General features: G+C 53.3%; 1 protein-coding gene across 4 annotated transcripts; it reads right to left on the reverse strand.

The window, feature by feature from the left end:
• Window positions 1-845: 845 nt before the first annotated feature.
• Window positions 846-10,903, reverse strand: PRMT1 (protein arginine methyltransferase 1). 4 transcript variants are annotated; one of them, XM_036885531.2, is made up of 11 exons: window positions 10,752-10,846; window positions 8,514-8,567; window positions 7,895-7,996; window positions 6,983-7,138; window positions 6,778-6,841; window positions 5,180-5,322; window positions 4,250-4,337; window positions 4,041-4,156; window positions 2,996-3,146; window positions 2,578-2,699; window positions 846-1,155 (listed from the first exon to the last, which is right to left on the reverse strand). In XM_036885531.2, exons 1-11 carry the CDS (start codon window positions 10,785-10,787, stop codon window positions 1,072-1,074), a joined length of 1,116 nt encoding a protein of 371 aa, XP_036741426.1. In that variant the 5' UTR covers window positions 10,788-10,846; the 3' UTR covers window positions 846-1,071. The 4 variants fall into 4 exon arrangements, with proteins under 4 accessions (XP_036741426.1, XP_036741427.1, XP_036741430.1 ...); XM_036885532.2 differs by lacking the exon at window positions 8,514-8,567 and having other exon boundaries at window positions 10,752-10,903; XM_036885535.2 differs by lacking the exons at window positions 8,514-8,567; window positions 10,752-10,846 and adding an exon at window positions 8,232-8,250.
• Window positions 10,904-16,093: the final 5,190 nt, after the last annotated feature.

A 16,093-nucleotide genomic window follows, 5' to 3' on the forward strand; every position in this document is an offset into this window, starting at 1 on the left:
ACCATCATGGAAGAGGAATAGGTGTAGATACACGAGGTGCCTGCTGACCCTGGGCTCCAGCTGTCCTGGAGGGGAGAATGGTATTTCGGATGATCGGGGCTGTGTGGGCAGCGTGCTGGAGCAACGAGATATATGCACAGGGCCATGGGAATGGGGAATGGGGGTGGGCAGGTGAGGACACCATGCCTGCAGCAGAGGCTGAATAGACCACTGCCCCTGGAGAGTTCTGAAGGTTAGCATAACTTGGGGTCCACCTCTGTAAAGTGGGGCAGAAGACCCTGCTACAGCTCCCACCCCAAGCTGTTTCAAGAACTGCCCCCACCAAGGGATTCTATCCCCCCCCACCCCACGACCCCATTTCCCCAGCTATAGAAGGAAGGGCAGTAGTCACTGCCAGTCAGCTGGGGCCTGGCCTTGGAGGGTCCTGGACAGAAAAAAGCAGCCGAGGAGAGGAACAGTGTGTGGTCTGGAGGCTTGAGCTGGCTTTCTGGGGAACCTCAGGGCCCGGCCATGCTGGGAACCTACAGCCCCAACCCTCCTCCCCCAGCCCGGCAGGCCAACTGGGAGCTAGAGCCCTGCCCAGTGGAGCCTAGAGGCAACAGGGCCTTCGGGGATCTGAGATAGGGCGATGCCAACGCTGAGGGATGAGGAGAGACCCTGGGAGAGGTAAGGCGAGGACTGAGACAAGACCCTGAGAGGGGGCTGTGGGAAACTGAGACCCCAAAAAGCCTGGGTAAGGGAGCGAGAGACCCAGACACAGTGGGGACAGGGGATGTCCAGCTGCTCGGGCTGCACTCCCAGATGGAACTCCAACCCCCCCTTTGCCCCAGAAAGCTGAGCAGTCCCCCAGCTGAGGATTTATTGGCGTAAATGCAACCATATAAAAACATAAGTTATGAAAAACACAGTCACGATGTGCCCTCCCCACCCCCCAGCCCAGGCCCCTAAAACCCCCTTCTGTGGGAGAGAGGGAGGGAGAGGAAGGGGGACCCCGAAACCGCCTAAGAATGCCAAAGCCCCTGGGCCCACATGGGGCCGGCCGGCCCGGGAGGGAGAAAACCAGGCGCCACCTCAGCGCATCCGGTAGTCGGTGGAGCAGGACAGCTCACACAGCTGACCCTTGAAGTCCAGGTCAATGGTGAAGTCCAGGTCACGCTGTGGAGAGAGGGGACACGTGAGGGGCAACGGGGAAGGCAGAGACCCAGAACTCTCCAGGTCAGCAGGCAGTAGAGGGGGTGCAGGTCCCCCCCACACACACCTGAGGCTGTACCCCCCACAATGCTGGTCCCACCCAACAGCATCTGCCCTGAACCCTGACTCCCAGTAACAGCCGTGGCATGCCCAAACCCACCTGGCACCCAGGCAAGCCGCCCCTGGGGGGACAGAGCTCAGCTCCAGTCTTTCCCATCATGAGGTTTCCCCCCATCAAAACTGCTCCCGTCATCAAGTCAGCTCTTCCCTTTTATAAGCAAACCTTTGTCCGGCACACTCCCTCCTCCAGCTCCACCCCAGCGCCGTACTTCCCACCTCCTCCCCTTTCTGGAAGCCAATCCCCATCCCGGGTCCCCTGCGCCCCGCCCAGCACTCCCCGGACAGGCTCAGGGCGGTCACCAATAACCCCGATGGCACCTGCCCAGCAGTCCTCTCACTGCCAGCCCTCCACCGAGGCTCCCAGCTTCCTCTCCAAGTCCTCCTCCCCCATCTGCGGTGTCTACTGCTGCCTCTTTGGTTTGGGGTCTCTCAACCTCTGCACTGCCATTTGGGGCTGAGCAGCCCCTTCTTCCCTGTCCTGGGCACTGCAGGACCGTCAGCAGCATCCTCAGCCTCTACCCACGGCTGCCAGGGGCACTCTCTTCTGGCTCCACGACCAGTAATGGCTCCAGATGGTGACAAACGTCCCCCGGAGGCAGCAAAATCGCCCCTGGGTGAGAATCTCTCACTTCCCTGACTTAGAGAAGGCAGCACGACCTGGTGCCCCCTCCACCCTGCTCCCTGAGCTCCATATGGCCTGGCGCTGGGCTCTCTACACCTTTGTCCTGCCCACTCAGGGTACCCCGGGCTGCACTGGGGCTCCCACCTTTGCCCCAGACCTGCTTCCTCCAAGTGATGGCAGGGGACTCCGGGCCTGGGGGTGGAGCTGTGCCCTGCCTGGTGCTCAGGAGGAAAAAAGCAGGGGGAAGAAACAGCCTTGTCCCCACCCCGAGCCTCATACCTGGCTACGTGGCCCTGCCAGCTCGCCCCCTGCCACTTCTCACCCAGCCCCATCCAATCTGTTTTAACACCTGCCTGTTCCTTCCCAGCCTGACCCAGAAGTCATCTCCAGATGACCTTTACATGTCACTGTGTCCCCATGTCTACAAAGGGAGCCTCAGGAGGGCAGGGGTTCCGTCAAATCATGCTGGGTCCTCATGGACCAGCTAGGTGCTCAATAAAACCATGCCATGTAGACAGACCCGAGGGCCCCAAACAGGCAGAGGCATATAGTAGTGTAGCCAGGCCGGCCGCAGGCTTGGAGCTGAGGGCCTCCAGGACCACAAAACAGGCAGAGATGCCACCCAGACACTCCCAGAGCCTCACGTTATTCTTAGCATTGGGCCGCATGCCAATGGTGCCGAAGATCTCCTCGCCAGTCTTCACCGTCAGGTAGTCCTCCATGTAGAACACCGTCTGCTTCCAGTGTGTGTACGGGGACTCTGGGCCTGGGGGTGGAGTTGGTCAACTGCCTGGCCTCCTCTCAGCCTCCTGCACCTGCCCCTCCCGCCCTGGTCTGTGGCCTCGCCCGTCCCTCTGCCAGGCACACCACCCAGTGACCATTTATTGGGCACTGACTGGGGTCAACACATCCCTGAATTCCCCCTCTCTCATCATGGAGAGGAACTGCTGCCTGTATCTCATGGGTAGGGAAACTAAGGCACATGCCACTCAGGTTAGCGGGCAGGGCTGGCCGAGGAACATGGCATCTCACGCCCCCGTGCCCACTCGCCCCGCGCCTCACTGGTGGAGAAGCCTGTCCGCTTGTGGCAGCGGGTGAACTCGATGTTGAAGTAGGCCACGAGGGCGTGCACGTAGTCGTTCCGCTTCACTTGCAGGCAGAAGGGCGAGGTGAAGGTCAGGTCTTCCACCTTGACGGTGTAGATGTCCACTTCCTGCAGGACAGGCCCCGTGAGTCCCACAACCCGACACCTGGGCCCAGCACTTAAGTGAAAAAGCTGGGGCGTCCCCAGGGATTCTGTCCTTTCTCTCCCACATCTAAACCCAAACTGGACAGTTCCTCTTCCTAGAACTACAACTTCTACCTGGATATCACCTGGCTCCCTTCTGCCCTCATGCTGCCCGCACCCGGCCCCGTCTCCTGTGCCGGGCAGACCCCTGCCCTCTCCTACCCACTTCTCACTTGACCTGTCAGCTAAGATGGTGACATTAAAACACTGCCAATGAGATCATGTCAACGCTCCAGCAGCCCCCTGCCCCTGGTGCACTCGGGCAAAGCTGGGGGTTCTGGCCCAGGACAGGGCAGCCAGCCCAGTCGGTGTCTGCCTACCGTGTCTCCCTTGCCCCGTGAACTTCACCCCATAACCCAGTCCTGCCCACCTCACACATCCTAGCACAGTTCTGGGATTCACCAATGTCTGGTCATTGTGGGGTCTCAACCCACACTATTTGCTGGACATTGGGGGATGCAAAAATCAATGGTGTTCTACATTACTGGTCCATGCAAGTAACTGGCTCGTGGCCTCAGCTTCCTGCATTTAGTGCACTGGCCTGGGCTGGGGCTGCCTGCCTCAGGTGTGCCCTGTGCCCAGGGGTGGGCAGCTGGTCTGGTCTTGCCCACTGCTGGCTCAGAACCCAATGGTCTGCTTGGCTCACAAAGCTTAAGGGATGAAACGACTTCTCTGGGCCTCTAGCGCCACCTCTAGCTGACAGGCAAGTCAGACTCCCAGAAACTTGGGCAAATAGACCAGGCCCTGAGGTCTCTCACAAGGGCCAGTTCTGCCTTTTGATTCCAACCCTTTGACACCTGGCCACACCTACCACCTCACCTTTATGAGGCAGGCGTTAGTGACCAGCTGCTTGGGGTCCACCACGTCCACCAGGGGCTCCTTGATGGCCACATCTTTGATGCAAGACATGTCAAAGCCGTACACATTCTCCCACCCTGGGGAGGCAGGTAGGGAGGAGGGGTGAGCCCACTGGGGATGCCCAGGCCCAGCCCACCTGCCCCACGTGCTCCTCAAGGCCTTGAGCTCACAGTGGATCTTGTAGTCTTTGTACTGCCGGTCTTCGATGGCTGTCACGTACAGTGTGGCTCGGTCTGGGAAGATGAGGCCATCGGGTGCCTGTAGAGGGGTAGGGTGAGGATATGAAGGCGGGGGGCCTTGGACCACTGCCCCGGAACTTGACAATCTGGTCTCTATCCACCCACTTGCCCCCACCCTGGTGTGAGCTGCCGGTATTTCCCACCTGGACTTGCAGAGTGGCCTCCTCACTGGTTCCCGGATTCTGCCTTCATGCCCTAGTCTACTCCGCATATGGCTGCCAGATGATGTCTAGGAACACCTAAGTCAGAGCTTCTAAAGGATCCTCGGAACCCTCCCTGGCTACTCTGAGACAAAAAGCAACATCTCATGGGGGTCCATAGGCCCCATGAGCTCTGCACATGCCCCTCTACCCCTCACACCTTACTGCTCTCCCAGACCCTCACTGCACTGCCTTTCAGCTCCCAACATGCAGCAAGAACACTCTTGCCCCAGGACCTTTGCACTATCTCCTCTGTCCAGACAGAATGCTCTTCCCTCAGATCCCACACAGCTCCTTCCCATCTTTTATTCAGATCTCAGTAACCTCCCCTGGCAGGCCTGCTCTGATCTGAGCACCTGGAACCATGGCCTTCCAGTCACTTCCTCTCTCTCTGCCCTCTGGTCTTCTTCCCAGTGCTAACTCCCTCCTGGCACCATACCACCACCGTGTCCCTGTCTATCTTCCAGTGCCCATTACATCCCACTGTGGCTATAAGGCCTTCCACTAGCTGTGCAGCCAGCCGGTCCCCTGTATTAAGTCCTCTGGGTGGCAAACACCTAGCACAGCTTTTGGTTTCTGCCTGGAACCCTGCTGGGCGTCCACGAAGCAGCTGCAGGACCCTAGCCCGTGTGAGCTGCTCCCACCCTGCCAGGGGCCTCACCAGCCACTTGTCTCGGGCATAGAGCACGGTGTTGAGCATCGACTCGTAGAAGAGGCAGTAGCCCATCCACTCACTGATGATGATGTCCACCTTCTCCACCGGAAGCTCCACCTCCTCCACCTTCCCCTTGATGATGGTCACCACTGCAGGGGGCAGACGGGCAAATGCGACCAGCCCCCACCATCTGCTCACCTCCCCTGCAGGGCCTAGGCCTGGGGACCCCACTGGGGCAGCCCTTATCTCCTCAAGGAAGGGCCAAGGGCTGGCACCAGGGCATCTTCAAAGACTCTGTCAGCTGAAGCCACACTGCTAACCCAGTTTTAAAATCCATTCACCACTCTGTATATTGAAGCAGAAGCACAAATCTGATGTGGATTCGGTATCAGGTGATGTGAAGATTTTCTCGCTAACAGCAGAGTCATGTTTTTAAAATGGCCTTATCCAACACCTTACGACACTCATGGCCAGTGACTGCATTGGGGTATTGGGTGGGGACTTGATAATATAGGTAAATGTAGTAGCCACATTGTTTTCTCATGTGAAACCTTCATAAGAGTGTTTATCAATACCTTAATAAAAAATAATTTTAAAAAAAGCCTTATGCAATACAGAGACACACACAGCAGGATTTATAGGGAAATGGTATCATGGTTGAAATTTTCTTCAAATGGAGATACTTAAAAGCTAAAGTGATGGGTGCTGGGGCATTATTTTATTAGTATCTCTAATGACAAAAAAAATCACGTCAGTTTCTAGAATGCTAGAAACTGAGCCCTCACACCCAGAAAGCCCACCATCGTTCTATGTTCGCTACCCCCTCAAGCCCCGCAGGTGAGAACTCAAAGGCAATTCGGGAACATCTACCCAACTTATTCACGTAAGTAAACTGATCCAAGCAATCCTACTTTTATCATCTGACCTCACAGATACACTAGTCTGAACATGAAATTACATTACGTGTGAAGGGATGAAATCCCAGGTGCATCTTAAGTGAGTTATCACCAAGGGCCTAATGAAGAAAACCAGGACACAGAAGGGGCTCCTGACAGCTGTCGCCAAAAAAAGCAACAGCCTCTCAATTTCTGGAAACATGTTAAACTACCTGTCAAGCATGTAAAAAAAGCAAAGGGCAAAAGATCTGTATGAAACGTATTGCGGAAAAAACATGCACGTGAATGTAGTCCACGTTTACATGTGCTGTTGCTTGTGGTGCGGACATCTCTGGGAGTGTTGGCTAGACGCAGGGCCTCGCGGAAGGGTGCCTTCATGGAGGCTTCTCACTGTGGGCCCTCAGGTGTCAACCACATGACCCTATCACTCCCCAGAGAAACTAAAGATGCTTCTCACCCTAACATTTTAAGACTGGGACTCCAAGCTTGAGATTCCACCATTCAATTTCTAAGAGGCAGAACATGCTCACCACTAAAGGTCATAGGTTCTGAGAAGGCTGGATTCTCAGGCTGCTGGCAGCCTGCAGTCCAACAGGGGAGGAATGGCTGAATCTGTGTTCAGTGGCCCCCACCCCACTGCCAAGGGCCCTGGGGAAGCAGGAAATCACCCAGGCCATCCCCGCAAACCCATTCTCTTCCTGGGCTCACCATGATCTAACTTGTTGGCTTTGACGATCTTCACCGCATAATCAGAGATACTGGAACACTCGATCTGGGGGCCCAGGAAGAAGGGAGGGTGAGACACCCCCCATCCTATCCTCAGACCGCATCCCCTTCCATCCAATCCCTGAGCCCTGAGGAGCCCCCTCTCCATCCCTCGGCCCAGGCCGGCTCAGCTGCCTAGGAAACTCACCCCGATGACCCTGCGGGCCCCAGCCTTGGCCGCAAACATGCAGAGGATCCCCGTGCCTGAGCCCACATCCAGCACCACCTTGTCCTTGAAGAGGTGCCGGTTGTGAAACATGGAATTGCGGTATGTGAGGGTGCGAACCTCATCTTTCAGCATTTCCTGGGGGAGGGCATGGGATACAAAGATAGCAGGAACAGGCCTGTGCCCAGCTGAAACACAGGTTGCCCTGGCCTCTGACATGCTGACAGTTTGGAGAGCTGGACTCAGCCCTCCCATTTGCTTAGTCCCCTTGGAACAAGTCATTACCCTTCCTTGTGCCTCAGTTTCCCAATCTGTAAAACCAGACTGGATGGACTGAACCGTAGCCGTATTCTACCACTGCCTCCTAAAAACCCCAGCAATCCTTGGTTTAAAAAGTCCTCAGTAACTTAATGACACTGAACTATACTCTTAAACACAGTGAATTTTTAAATATATTCTACCACAATTAAAAGAAAGAGACAGAAATAAATGAAAAGAAAAATCCTCAGAACCCATCCCAGCTGCTGGAACCTCAGCCTCCACAATCTGGTAAGGATGGAGAAACCGCCGGCACACAAGGCACGACCAGCTGGGGGACAGTCCCCCCTCCCGTCACCAGAGGGCAGCAGAGACCGGCACGCCTTGACCTCTGGCTGATATCACAGGCATGCACGGTGCGCGCGCACTGCAGCCCAACAGCGCCCCACTGAGCTCCTGGCTAAGCCCGGTTTCCAAGGCAACGGCAGAGAGCGGCGACCCTGGGGTGTCAGCCTCGCGCACAGAGTGGTGGCCCGCTGCCAGGGGATGCAGTGCGCTTGCGCGGGAGATTCAGTGCCAGCGTTCCCATATATTAATCCCCTTGGGCTTCAGCAGCCTTAGGAGCTGTCCACTCACCTCGTGAATGCCAAAGTGAGCATAGGAGTCAAAGTAGTAATCTTTGGACGTCATGTCCTCAGCGTTGGGTTTCTCGCTGCTTTCTGCTTGGCCACAGGAGACCTGGGAGGACGCGGATGGGTCAAATCTGGAGGCCCTCCAAGACCTTTTACAGTTCCAAGTCCCTACTTCTTCCTGAAGTATAGAACTACCCCCCAAATTGTACCATGGCAACCTCATAGACTCCGCCTGCCATGCTGCCTCCCCAAACCCCCAAACCTAACAACCCATTTTCCTCTTCCAGGACCCCCCCCAGAGCACCATCCAGGTAGTACCCCGATACCTCAGCCACGCCTACCATCTCTCCAGTCTCTCTGCCCCCGTCTCTAGCTCAGCCCACAGCTGGGGAGAGGAGGGGAAGGCAGAACTGGGAAGGGCAAAGGGGGGCTGGAAGTGGAGTTAAGGAAGTAGCCACAATACTTGGGGGAGGCCAGACCTGAAGGGAGTTTGTACTAAATGTTTCCGGGGCACAGGATAAACTGGTTTGAAGTTAGAGGAATGACGGTTAGACCCCCAGAAAGGGCCTAATGTGTGGCAAGATATATTTATGGGGGGAAGGGTCTCACAAAAGGATATTTACTTCTTCAAGAGGCGGCTGGAGGCTCATCCCATTAGCCAAGGTGGCTACAAAATTCTAGGAGAGAGTAACAGGGAGAAAGGATTAGCTACTGGGAGTGGCTAGGGGAGGGCCAGGCCAGGGGACCCCCGGCTCTTGGGGGAGGGGAGGTGTTTCCTGCAATTTTCCTTGTGTGTGGCAGGCAGTGGTGGCAGAGGGAGCAAGTAAAGAGGTAGGGCTGTTTTTAAAAGGGTGGAAGAGGTGGGGAGGGAAGAGAAGGGGTTCTGTCCCACCCATGGCTGGAGAGATGGTGGCCCACCCCGCACTGCCCCCCTCTCTGGCCAGGCACATGACCATACACAACCTCCCCCATCCAGCTCAGAGGAACTGGCATCCTCTGGGCACACAGGCACTGACAGCTGTCACTTCTCCTCCTCATCTAATCCCCCCAGATTAGGTGACACTTCCTGACACACACACACCCATTCTGGGGTGCCATGAGTAGCTGGGGGAGTGGGTTGGCAGGGTGTACCCACTGGGCATCTGCCACCTCTGCTAATAAGTCTCTTGTCTGAGAGGATTCCGGAAAGGAGGTGTGGCACACCAACACTCTCACCAGACCTGGCACCCTGGCCTCTAGCTCCTGGCCTTGGGCTCAGGGAGCCCAAAACAAAACCAGACGGAGCCAGTCTCCCCGCTTATTACCCTCTACCCAAAAAGGTGGGAGTCCAGACCAGACTCTGGACCCTCGAGCCCATCTCCTTCCATTCAAACACCACCCCAGGCCCCACAGTGCCCCAAGTGTGGAGCCAAGTCCTGAGGCAACCTCTGGGGAAAGTATTTGCTCCACCCTTAAGGCTCTGGTCCAGGAGGGAGCCAAGTGGGATGAGAGTCACTGGACTGACCCCTGGGAGCTGCCCCCCAATGCTACAAGGTAAGGGGTGGGAATACAGAGGCTCAATCAGCCTCTTCCAGATGTGAACACCCTACAGGCTCCAAGAAGCACAGAGTCACAGACATGACCCACAGGGCTCCAAGCCCCACCCCCATTCTCTCAAGGCAGCGACTGCGACCATAAAGAATGGCTGGTGAGGGGATTTCCCACTGGGGCCCATTTTTCAATACCACCGATATTACCGCCAGACAAACCCCAAGAGGGCTTGAAACACAGCACCGGAACCAACCCCACATGGCTGGCTTTGCACAAGAACCAAACCTCTCGGGAAACCATTTCAGGCATCCAGCCTCAGGACCCTCAAACAGGGCCTCAGGAAGGGACGGGGTGGGGTCATCTCCCACCTTCACAAATGCGCCGGGGAGAGAAAAGGCTCCAATAGGAGTAAAGATAGAAGCCTGTATCCATCACATCCCTTTCCCAGCAAACAGACTCTGCTTCGCCTCACCCGGGAGGGCTCCAACGGGGAGGTGGGCTTTGAGACACGCCCCATGAAAAAGATGTCCCTCCCACACACCCAGAAATGGCCACAAGGGGGTGCATGGCGCCTTATCAGGAGAGATCTCCTTCAGCCAGCGGCCCCACCACCACACCGAGGGAGGTCACAGGGGCATGCCCCATCCCCCCCAGCTCCCAAAGCCCGGGGCCGCGGAGAATCCAGGGACCGGAAACGTGGGGCCCCGAAGGAACCTATTTCCCGTCTTCCTCCAATCCCATCTCGACAGTGCACGAAACCTGGACCGATGCCTAAGCAGATGCACGGTCCAGGGCAGGGGACAGTACAGGGTGGACACACTGCCCCTCCCAAAAGATTCTCTATTCCGCGGAGGGCCGCAAGATAAGTCCCACCCTGAGGTATTCGTCGTGATCCCCGGGGAGGACGGCTGGGGGGCCTCGAAAGGAGGGTCGGAGCCTCCTCCCCGCCCCCCCGGGGCGCCCCTCCCCCGGCCAGGGGCGGGGCCATTGTCCCGCACGTGGAGCTCGTCGAGCCACCGGGCACGGCACACCCCCTCCCCACCCACTGCGCTGCGGCCACGTGGGAGCTAGGCCAGAAGCGACCCCAGCCCTCTTCACGTGAGAGGGGGCAGCACGGGCCCCTCCGCTTGGCCAGGTGCCGCAGGCCCGGGAAAACTAGGCAACCCGCACCTCGAACTGTAACCCCAGGTCAGGAGCGTGCGGCGGCCACTCCGTAAGGCTGGGGGCCTTCAGGCCCAATCCTCCGACTCGGAGCCCCTTCCCCACAACCAATGCATAAAACATCGACTCCCAAACGGCCCCATGCTCTCGGCGGCGCCCCAGAAGCTCACCTCCATGATGCAGTTCGCGGCCTCGGCTGCCGCCATCTTCACCCGCACCTACTCCTCCTCCGGCCGCTGAGAACCCCCCCTTTCTCCGCATTCCCCCAGGACCGCCTTATACCGGAGGGTCCACGGCCCGCCCACCACTACTCCGCCAGGAGATCTCATTGGCAGTGGAGGCGGCCCGTCTGGGAACACCGCAAAGCAATTGGGCAAAGTAGACGTCCATCAAAATTGAGGGACCCGCCCAATCTGGCGTGAAGAGACCCGCCCCCCTAAGTCTACCAGGATGGGAAAGACTGCCCGTCTGTCGCACGATCTGCGACTGATGATTGGGCAAAGTCAACCAGGAGTTCCCGCCCCTTTCCTCCACAACCACCCCCCGCCCCCAGCACAGCTTCCCGGCAGACCTCGCGCTACGAGGACATCTTGAAATAGAACTGTCCATCACCAAAAAGTTCCGCCTCTTAGTAGCTGCTATAGGTTTATCCGAAATTTGACGTCATGCGGCCTTTGGCCAGCCCCCGCCTAGCTGCTGGTCTCAAGGAGAACACGACGATTAGCCTAATAGGAGGGAGGAAGACAGGGTCTTTAATTTCCAGCGATTGGCCCAAAGGAATGGTCACTCATCTTCTTTTCGGTGGATTCTCCCAGCCCAGGGGCGTTCAGGAGGAACAAGAAAGCTAGGGAGCTTGTGCCTATTTATCTGAGGGAAAAACTAAAGCAGTGAGAGGCCCCCAAAGAGGAGAGGCTTGTCCCGAGTTCCAAAACAAGCCAGGAATACGGCTCAGGCTCCAAGACATTAAACCACTCTCCCTCTACTTAACCGTTCCAAGTTTTCTAAACCCAGCGACCCCACACTAGTGACTTGACCTCCCTGCCCCTGCCTGGAACGCCCACCTCCCTTTGAGGGCCAAATCCTGCACATCTGTCGGGATACAGCTTAGACATCAGCTCCTCCAGAAAGCTTTCTTCCACTTGCGGAAAAAGTTACTCCAGATCTTCTGGACTTACCATGGGGTTATGTCCTGTTAAACCCATCGGAAGTTGAAAATATCGGGAAGTCAAAAGTGGATTCAATACATCTAATCTAACGTCACAGTTTAGCCTAACATACCTTAAATGTACTCACGTTAGCCTACAGTTGGGCAAACTACACTTACACAAAGCCTATTTTATAATGATGTGTTCACTATCTCACGTAATTTCTTGAATACTGTACTGGAAGTTAAAAAACGAATGGTTGTAAGTGTATGGTTGTTGGCCTGTATGGTTGTATGGATGAGGAGCTGAGGCTGGCTGCTGCAGCCCAGCATCACGAGAGGCTATCCGAATGTATACTGTAAGTTCGGGACCATCTGTAGTTGAGTAAAGATTAATACAACTTGTAGAATATATTCATCACCTCAGAAAGTTCTTTCACGACCCTTTCCAGTCAATTTCTCTCCCACCCAACCCCAGGAGCAACACTTTCTGTTTTCTGTCACTGTACTGTAGCTTTTCCTTTTCTAAAAGTTTCTATGAATGGAATCACACAGTATTTGCTATTTTGTATCTTCCCTCATTCAGCATAATGCTTCTGAGATTCTTCCAAGTTGTTACATGTTAACAGTTGTGCAATCCTTTTTATTGCTCAGGAGTATTCCATTGTATGGATGTATCAGTTTGTCTATCCATGTTCCTGCTGCCACACTGCTGGGTTATTTCCAGATTGGGGGTATTATGAATGAAGTGGCCGTGAACGTTCATATCCCAGTCTTCCCCACCCACTGCGCTGTGGTCAGATGGGAGCTAGGCCAGAAGCGCCCCAGCCCTTCTTCACATGAGAGGGGGCAGCACGGGCCCCTCCGCTTGGCCATACACACTCATTTCTCTTGGGTAAACCCAGGAGCACATGGCTGGGTCATATGCTAAGTGTATGTTTAACTTCATAAGAAACTGCCCCAAAGTTTTCCAGTGTGTTCTATCACTTTGTAATCCCATAAGGGGTGTATGTACAGTTCCAGTTGCTCCACATCCTCACCAGCGCGTGATAAGATCAGTCGTCAATGTAAACCATTCAGGAGGAATGAAGAGAGAGCTCACTGGCTGTCATCTGCATTGCCCTGACCATGAATTTTGTTAAGCATCTTTACATGTGTTGATTGACCATTTGTGTATCTTCTTTTATTAGGTGTCTGTTCAGTCTACTGCCCATTTTTAAAAGTGGCATTGTTTCCTTATTCACAAATTGTAAATGTTCTCTATAGCTTCTGGATACAGGTCTGTCGGATATATATACTTTGAATATTTTCTCCCTGTCTGTGCTCTGTCTTTTCATTTTCTTAACATAGCAGAGATTTAAAATTTTTATCAAGTCCAATTAATCAAATATCAGTGTCTGCTACAGTGTACGCTGTGTGAATTCTGAAGCTTTTCTTTAAAAAAATTTTTTTGGCTATTGTTCCAAATGGTCAGCAAGGTTTTCTTGTTTATTTTTTTACCCTTCCCCCCACCAATTTCCTAGAGTTTTGACCCAATCAGTTACTGTTGCTCTGTACTGCTACTACAAACAAAAAACTGTAACAAACCATTTCTACAATACTAGGGAATAACTAAATGTCATTGAAAGGGGGATGGCACTATGCAGGGAGATACATGGGTATAGAGGGTATAGAGTTCAGGGTAAAGGTCTGAGCTGGAGTCAGAAATGTGGGAGTGGTCAGCATCAAATTCTGCATTTTCCAGTGTGGCAGCCACTCCCCATGTGGGGCGATTGAGCAATGGACTGTGGCAAGTCTGAACTAAGATGTGCTGGGAGCGTAAAATACACAACTGGGTCTGAAAACCTTTACTAAAGGAATCTGTGATATTAATTTTTTAATACTGATTACATGTTGAAATGATTCTATTTTGGGTAAACGGGGTGAATGAAAATTAATGTCAGAATGAATTTACATATTACTTTTTACTTGGCTTTAAGGAGCTACCAATGTATTCTAAACAACATATATTGCTCCTATTATATTTTTATTGGAAAGTGCTGTTCGAGGGCACAGATCATGGAATGCACATGGTCACTGGGGAGCTGGTGTGATTAGAAGTGTGGTTAGAAGAAGACATAGGTGTCCATGATCTGGGTCAAATGGACAATTCAGATGTCCATGAGCTGTGCTGGTAGAAACTCACAACTCTTACAAAACCACTAAGTCCTTCTTTCCATGGAGAGTTTGGACAACACAACAAAGGGAGATTAGTTCCTGTGACCTGGTCCCCAACATAAATCACAGATGTTTGCCTGTCACCTGACAGTTGTTGCGGATAACTGTGCAGTGGGCAGAATTATGATGGCCTCCATGATCTCCGACCTTTAATGTTATATACTCAGGAGTAGGCTGGGTTATATGACAAAGGAGATGGGGATGTCACCTTACATGGCAAAGGGAAAGGGATTTTGCAGATGTAATTAAGGCCCCACACCTTAAATTAATCATCATCCTGGTGGGCCTGACTTAATCCAATGGAATCCCCTTAAAAGGGAGCACAGGTGTTCTCGGAGGCCACATGGATTCTCCTGCTGGTCCTGGCCATGAGTCCCACAGCTGTTAAGGAAATAAATTCTGTTAAGCCCCAAGTGTGCTGGGAAGAGGACCTCCAGCCTCAGATGAGAGAGAAACTGAGAACTTGATCACAGCCTGGGGAGACCCCAAGCAGAGCACCCAGCTAAGCTGCACCCACATCCCTGATCCACAGAAACTGTGATTATACATGGAAGCTGCTAGATTTTTGTGACTTGTTACACAGCAGGAACTAATAGACCTCAAAATGTCATTCCTGCTCTAAGAAATCATGGTCATTAGATCCCCCCTAGGTGTTTTTCATTAATATGTTAATGAAGCACGCTTCCTGCGAGCCCCTTGTCATAGAACACTTTTGTCAACCCAGCAATATGTAACCTTATTTTGTAGCTGTTTTCTATTTAAAGGTACCTCATTTAATGTACATTGTTAATTCAGTCACATTGAACTCACAGCTAACTGTGCCTGACTGAAGTTTATTTAACAAAGGCACACCACAGCCCTGTGGCACTTAGGAACACTAGACAGCACTTCAGCACTCCTTTTGAGGCTGTTCTGAACGGTGAAATCGCCACAAAATGCACAGAAATGCAAACCATGTGGCTCTAAATAGATTGTGGAAAGGATGCTTGTTTACAGTATGAGAGCTGAAACAAGACAGGGGGTGGGCTTGCTCACCCCTAGCTGAAAGGGTGCCTACTGGACAAGTCAAATCATTTGCTGCTCTGAGCATATCCATGCCCACCACCAACAATGAAAGCACCGTATTAATTTGGGGATTATGAACAAATTTTAATGAGTAGGTGATTCACAAATATATAATGAGGATAGAGTGTAAGTAGCCTCCTTTGTAATTCTCGACATTTCATTTTATGCATTTATAAATATAATTCTGTTAAGGGGGCTGTGATATAATGAGTCATAACCTGGCATATCTGGTCTTCACCCACGGTTCCTGGAAACGTGAGGAAGGGACCGTGGGCTTAGGCAGAGTAGGGTGAGGGCCTCTGGAAAAAAACAAAGCCAGATAGTCCACTGTGAGATTTGCTTTGGCCTACTGAGGGGGGCCCAGCTTATTTTTCTAACTTTACCCAAGTGCTGCCTTTCTTCCTCCAGCCCTAAATAAATGATTTGTTGCAACTTGGGCAATGTAGCAAGCAAGCCCAGAACAACATAGTAAAAACAGGAAGGATTCCATCTTAAAACCCAATTAGTTAAAAAGTAAGACAATAACTCAGCCCACCTTGGGAGCAAAGCAGGCGGCCTTGAGTGATAGACTCCCAGACCAGGAAGCTGCTATCCTGGGAGGAAAATGAGAGCAGTAGAATTCTTGTAAACAACTAGGAAGACTAATAAGAAACTTAGTATTTCTTCAAAGGTATATGGGACCACTTAGCAGGTGTACATCCCTAACCCTTTGTCTCCCAACTGCCTAGACAACGCACCACCCTGGGGGCCTCTCTTCTCCCCTCCTGGCTTGAGCCAGGAGGTCTGTCTGTTCGCTTTCTCTCAAAATAAATGCCTCTGCCTTGCTCTCCTACCATGACTGGTCCCGCAGTTCATTCTGCGGCTCTGTGAACAAGAACCCCGGCCTCCATTGCAGTCTTAAAGGTGAAATGGGTGTCTTGTCATGTTAATGAGACGGTTGGGCCCACCCAAGGGCGTGGCTGGAGGCTGAATTAGCCAACAGCCAATAATTTAATCACGACTACGCAATTAAACCCTCACAAGAACCCGTGAGAACCTAACCGCTCTGTGCTGGCTTGCTTCCTGCTTCTCTGTCTGAGAGACCTC

The sequence above is a fragment of the Manis pentadactyla genome, chromosome 15 (genome assembly GCF_030020395.1).
Source record: "Manis pentadactyla isolate mManPen7 chromosome 15, mManPen7.hap1, whole genome shotgun sequence".
NCBI classification, from domain to species: domain Eukaryota; kingdom Metazoa; phylum Chordata; class Mammalia; order Pholidota; family Manidae; genus Manis; species Manis pentadactyla.

Coding starts and splice junctions, on each gene's coding strand:
- PRMT1 (XM_036885531.2), bottom strand. CDS start 10,787: ATGGCGGCAGCCGAGGCCGCGAACTGCATCATGGAG. Junction 8,568..10,751: donor CCGCGAACTGCATCATGGAG/GTGAGCTTCTGG, acceptor ACTCTCTCCTAG/AATTTTGTAGCCACCTTGGC. Junction 4,157..4,249: donor CAAAGACTACAAGATCCACT/GTGAGCTCAAGG, acceptor CTGCCTCCCCAG/GGTGGGAGAATGTGTACGGC.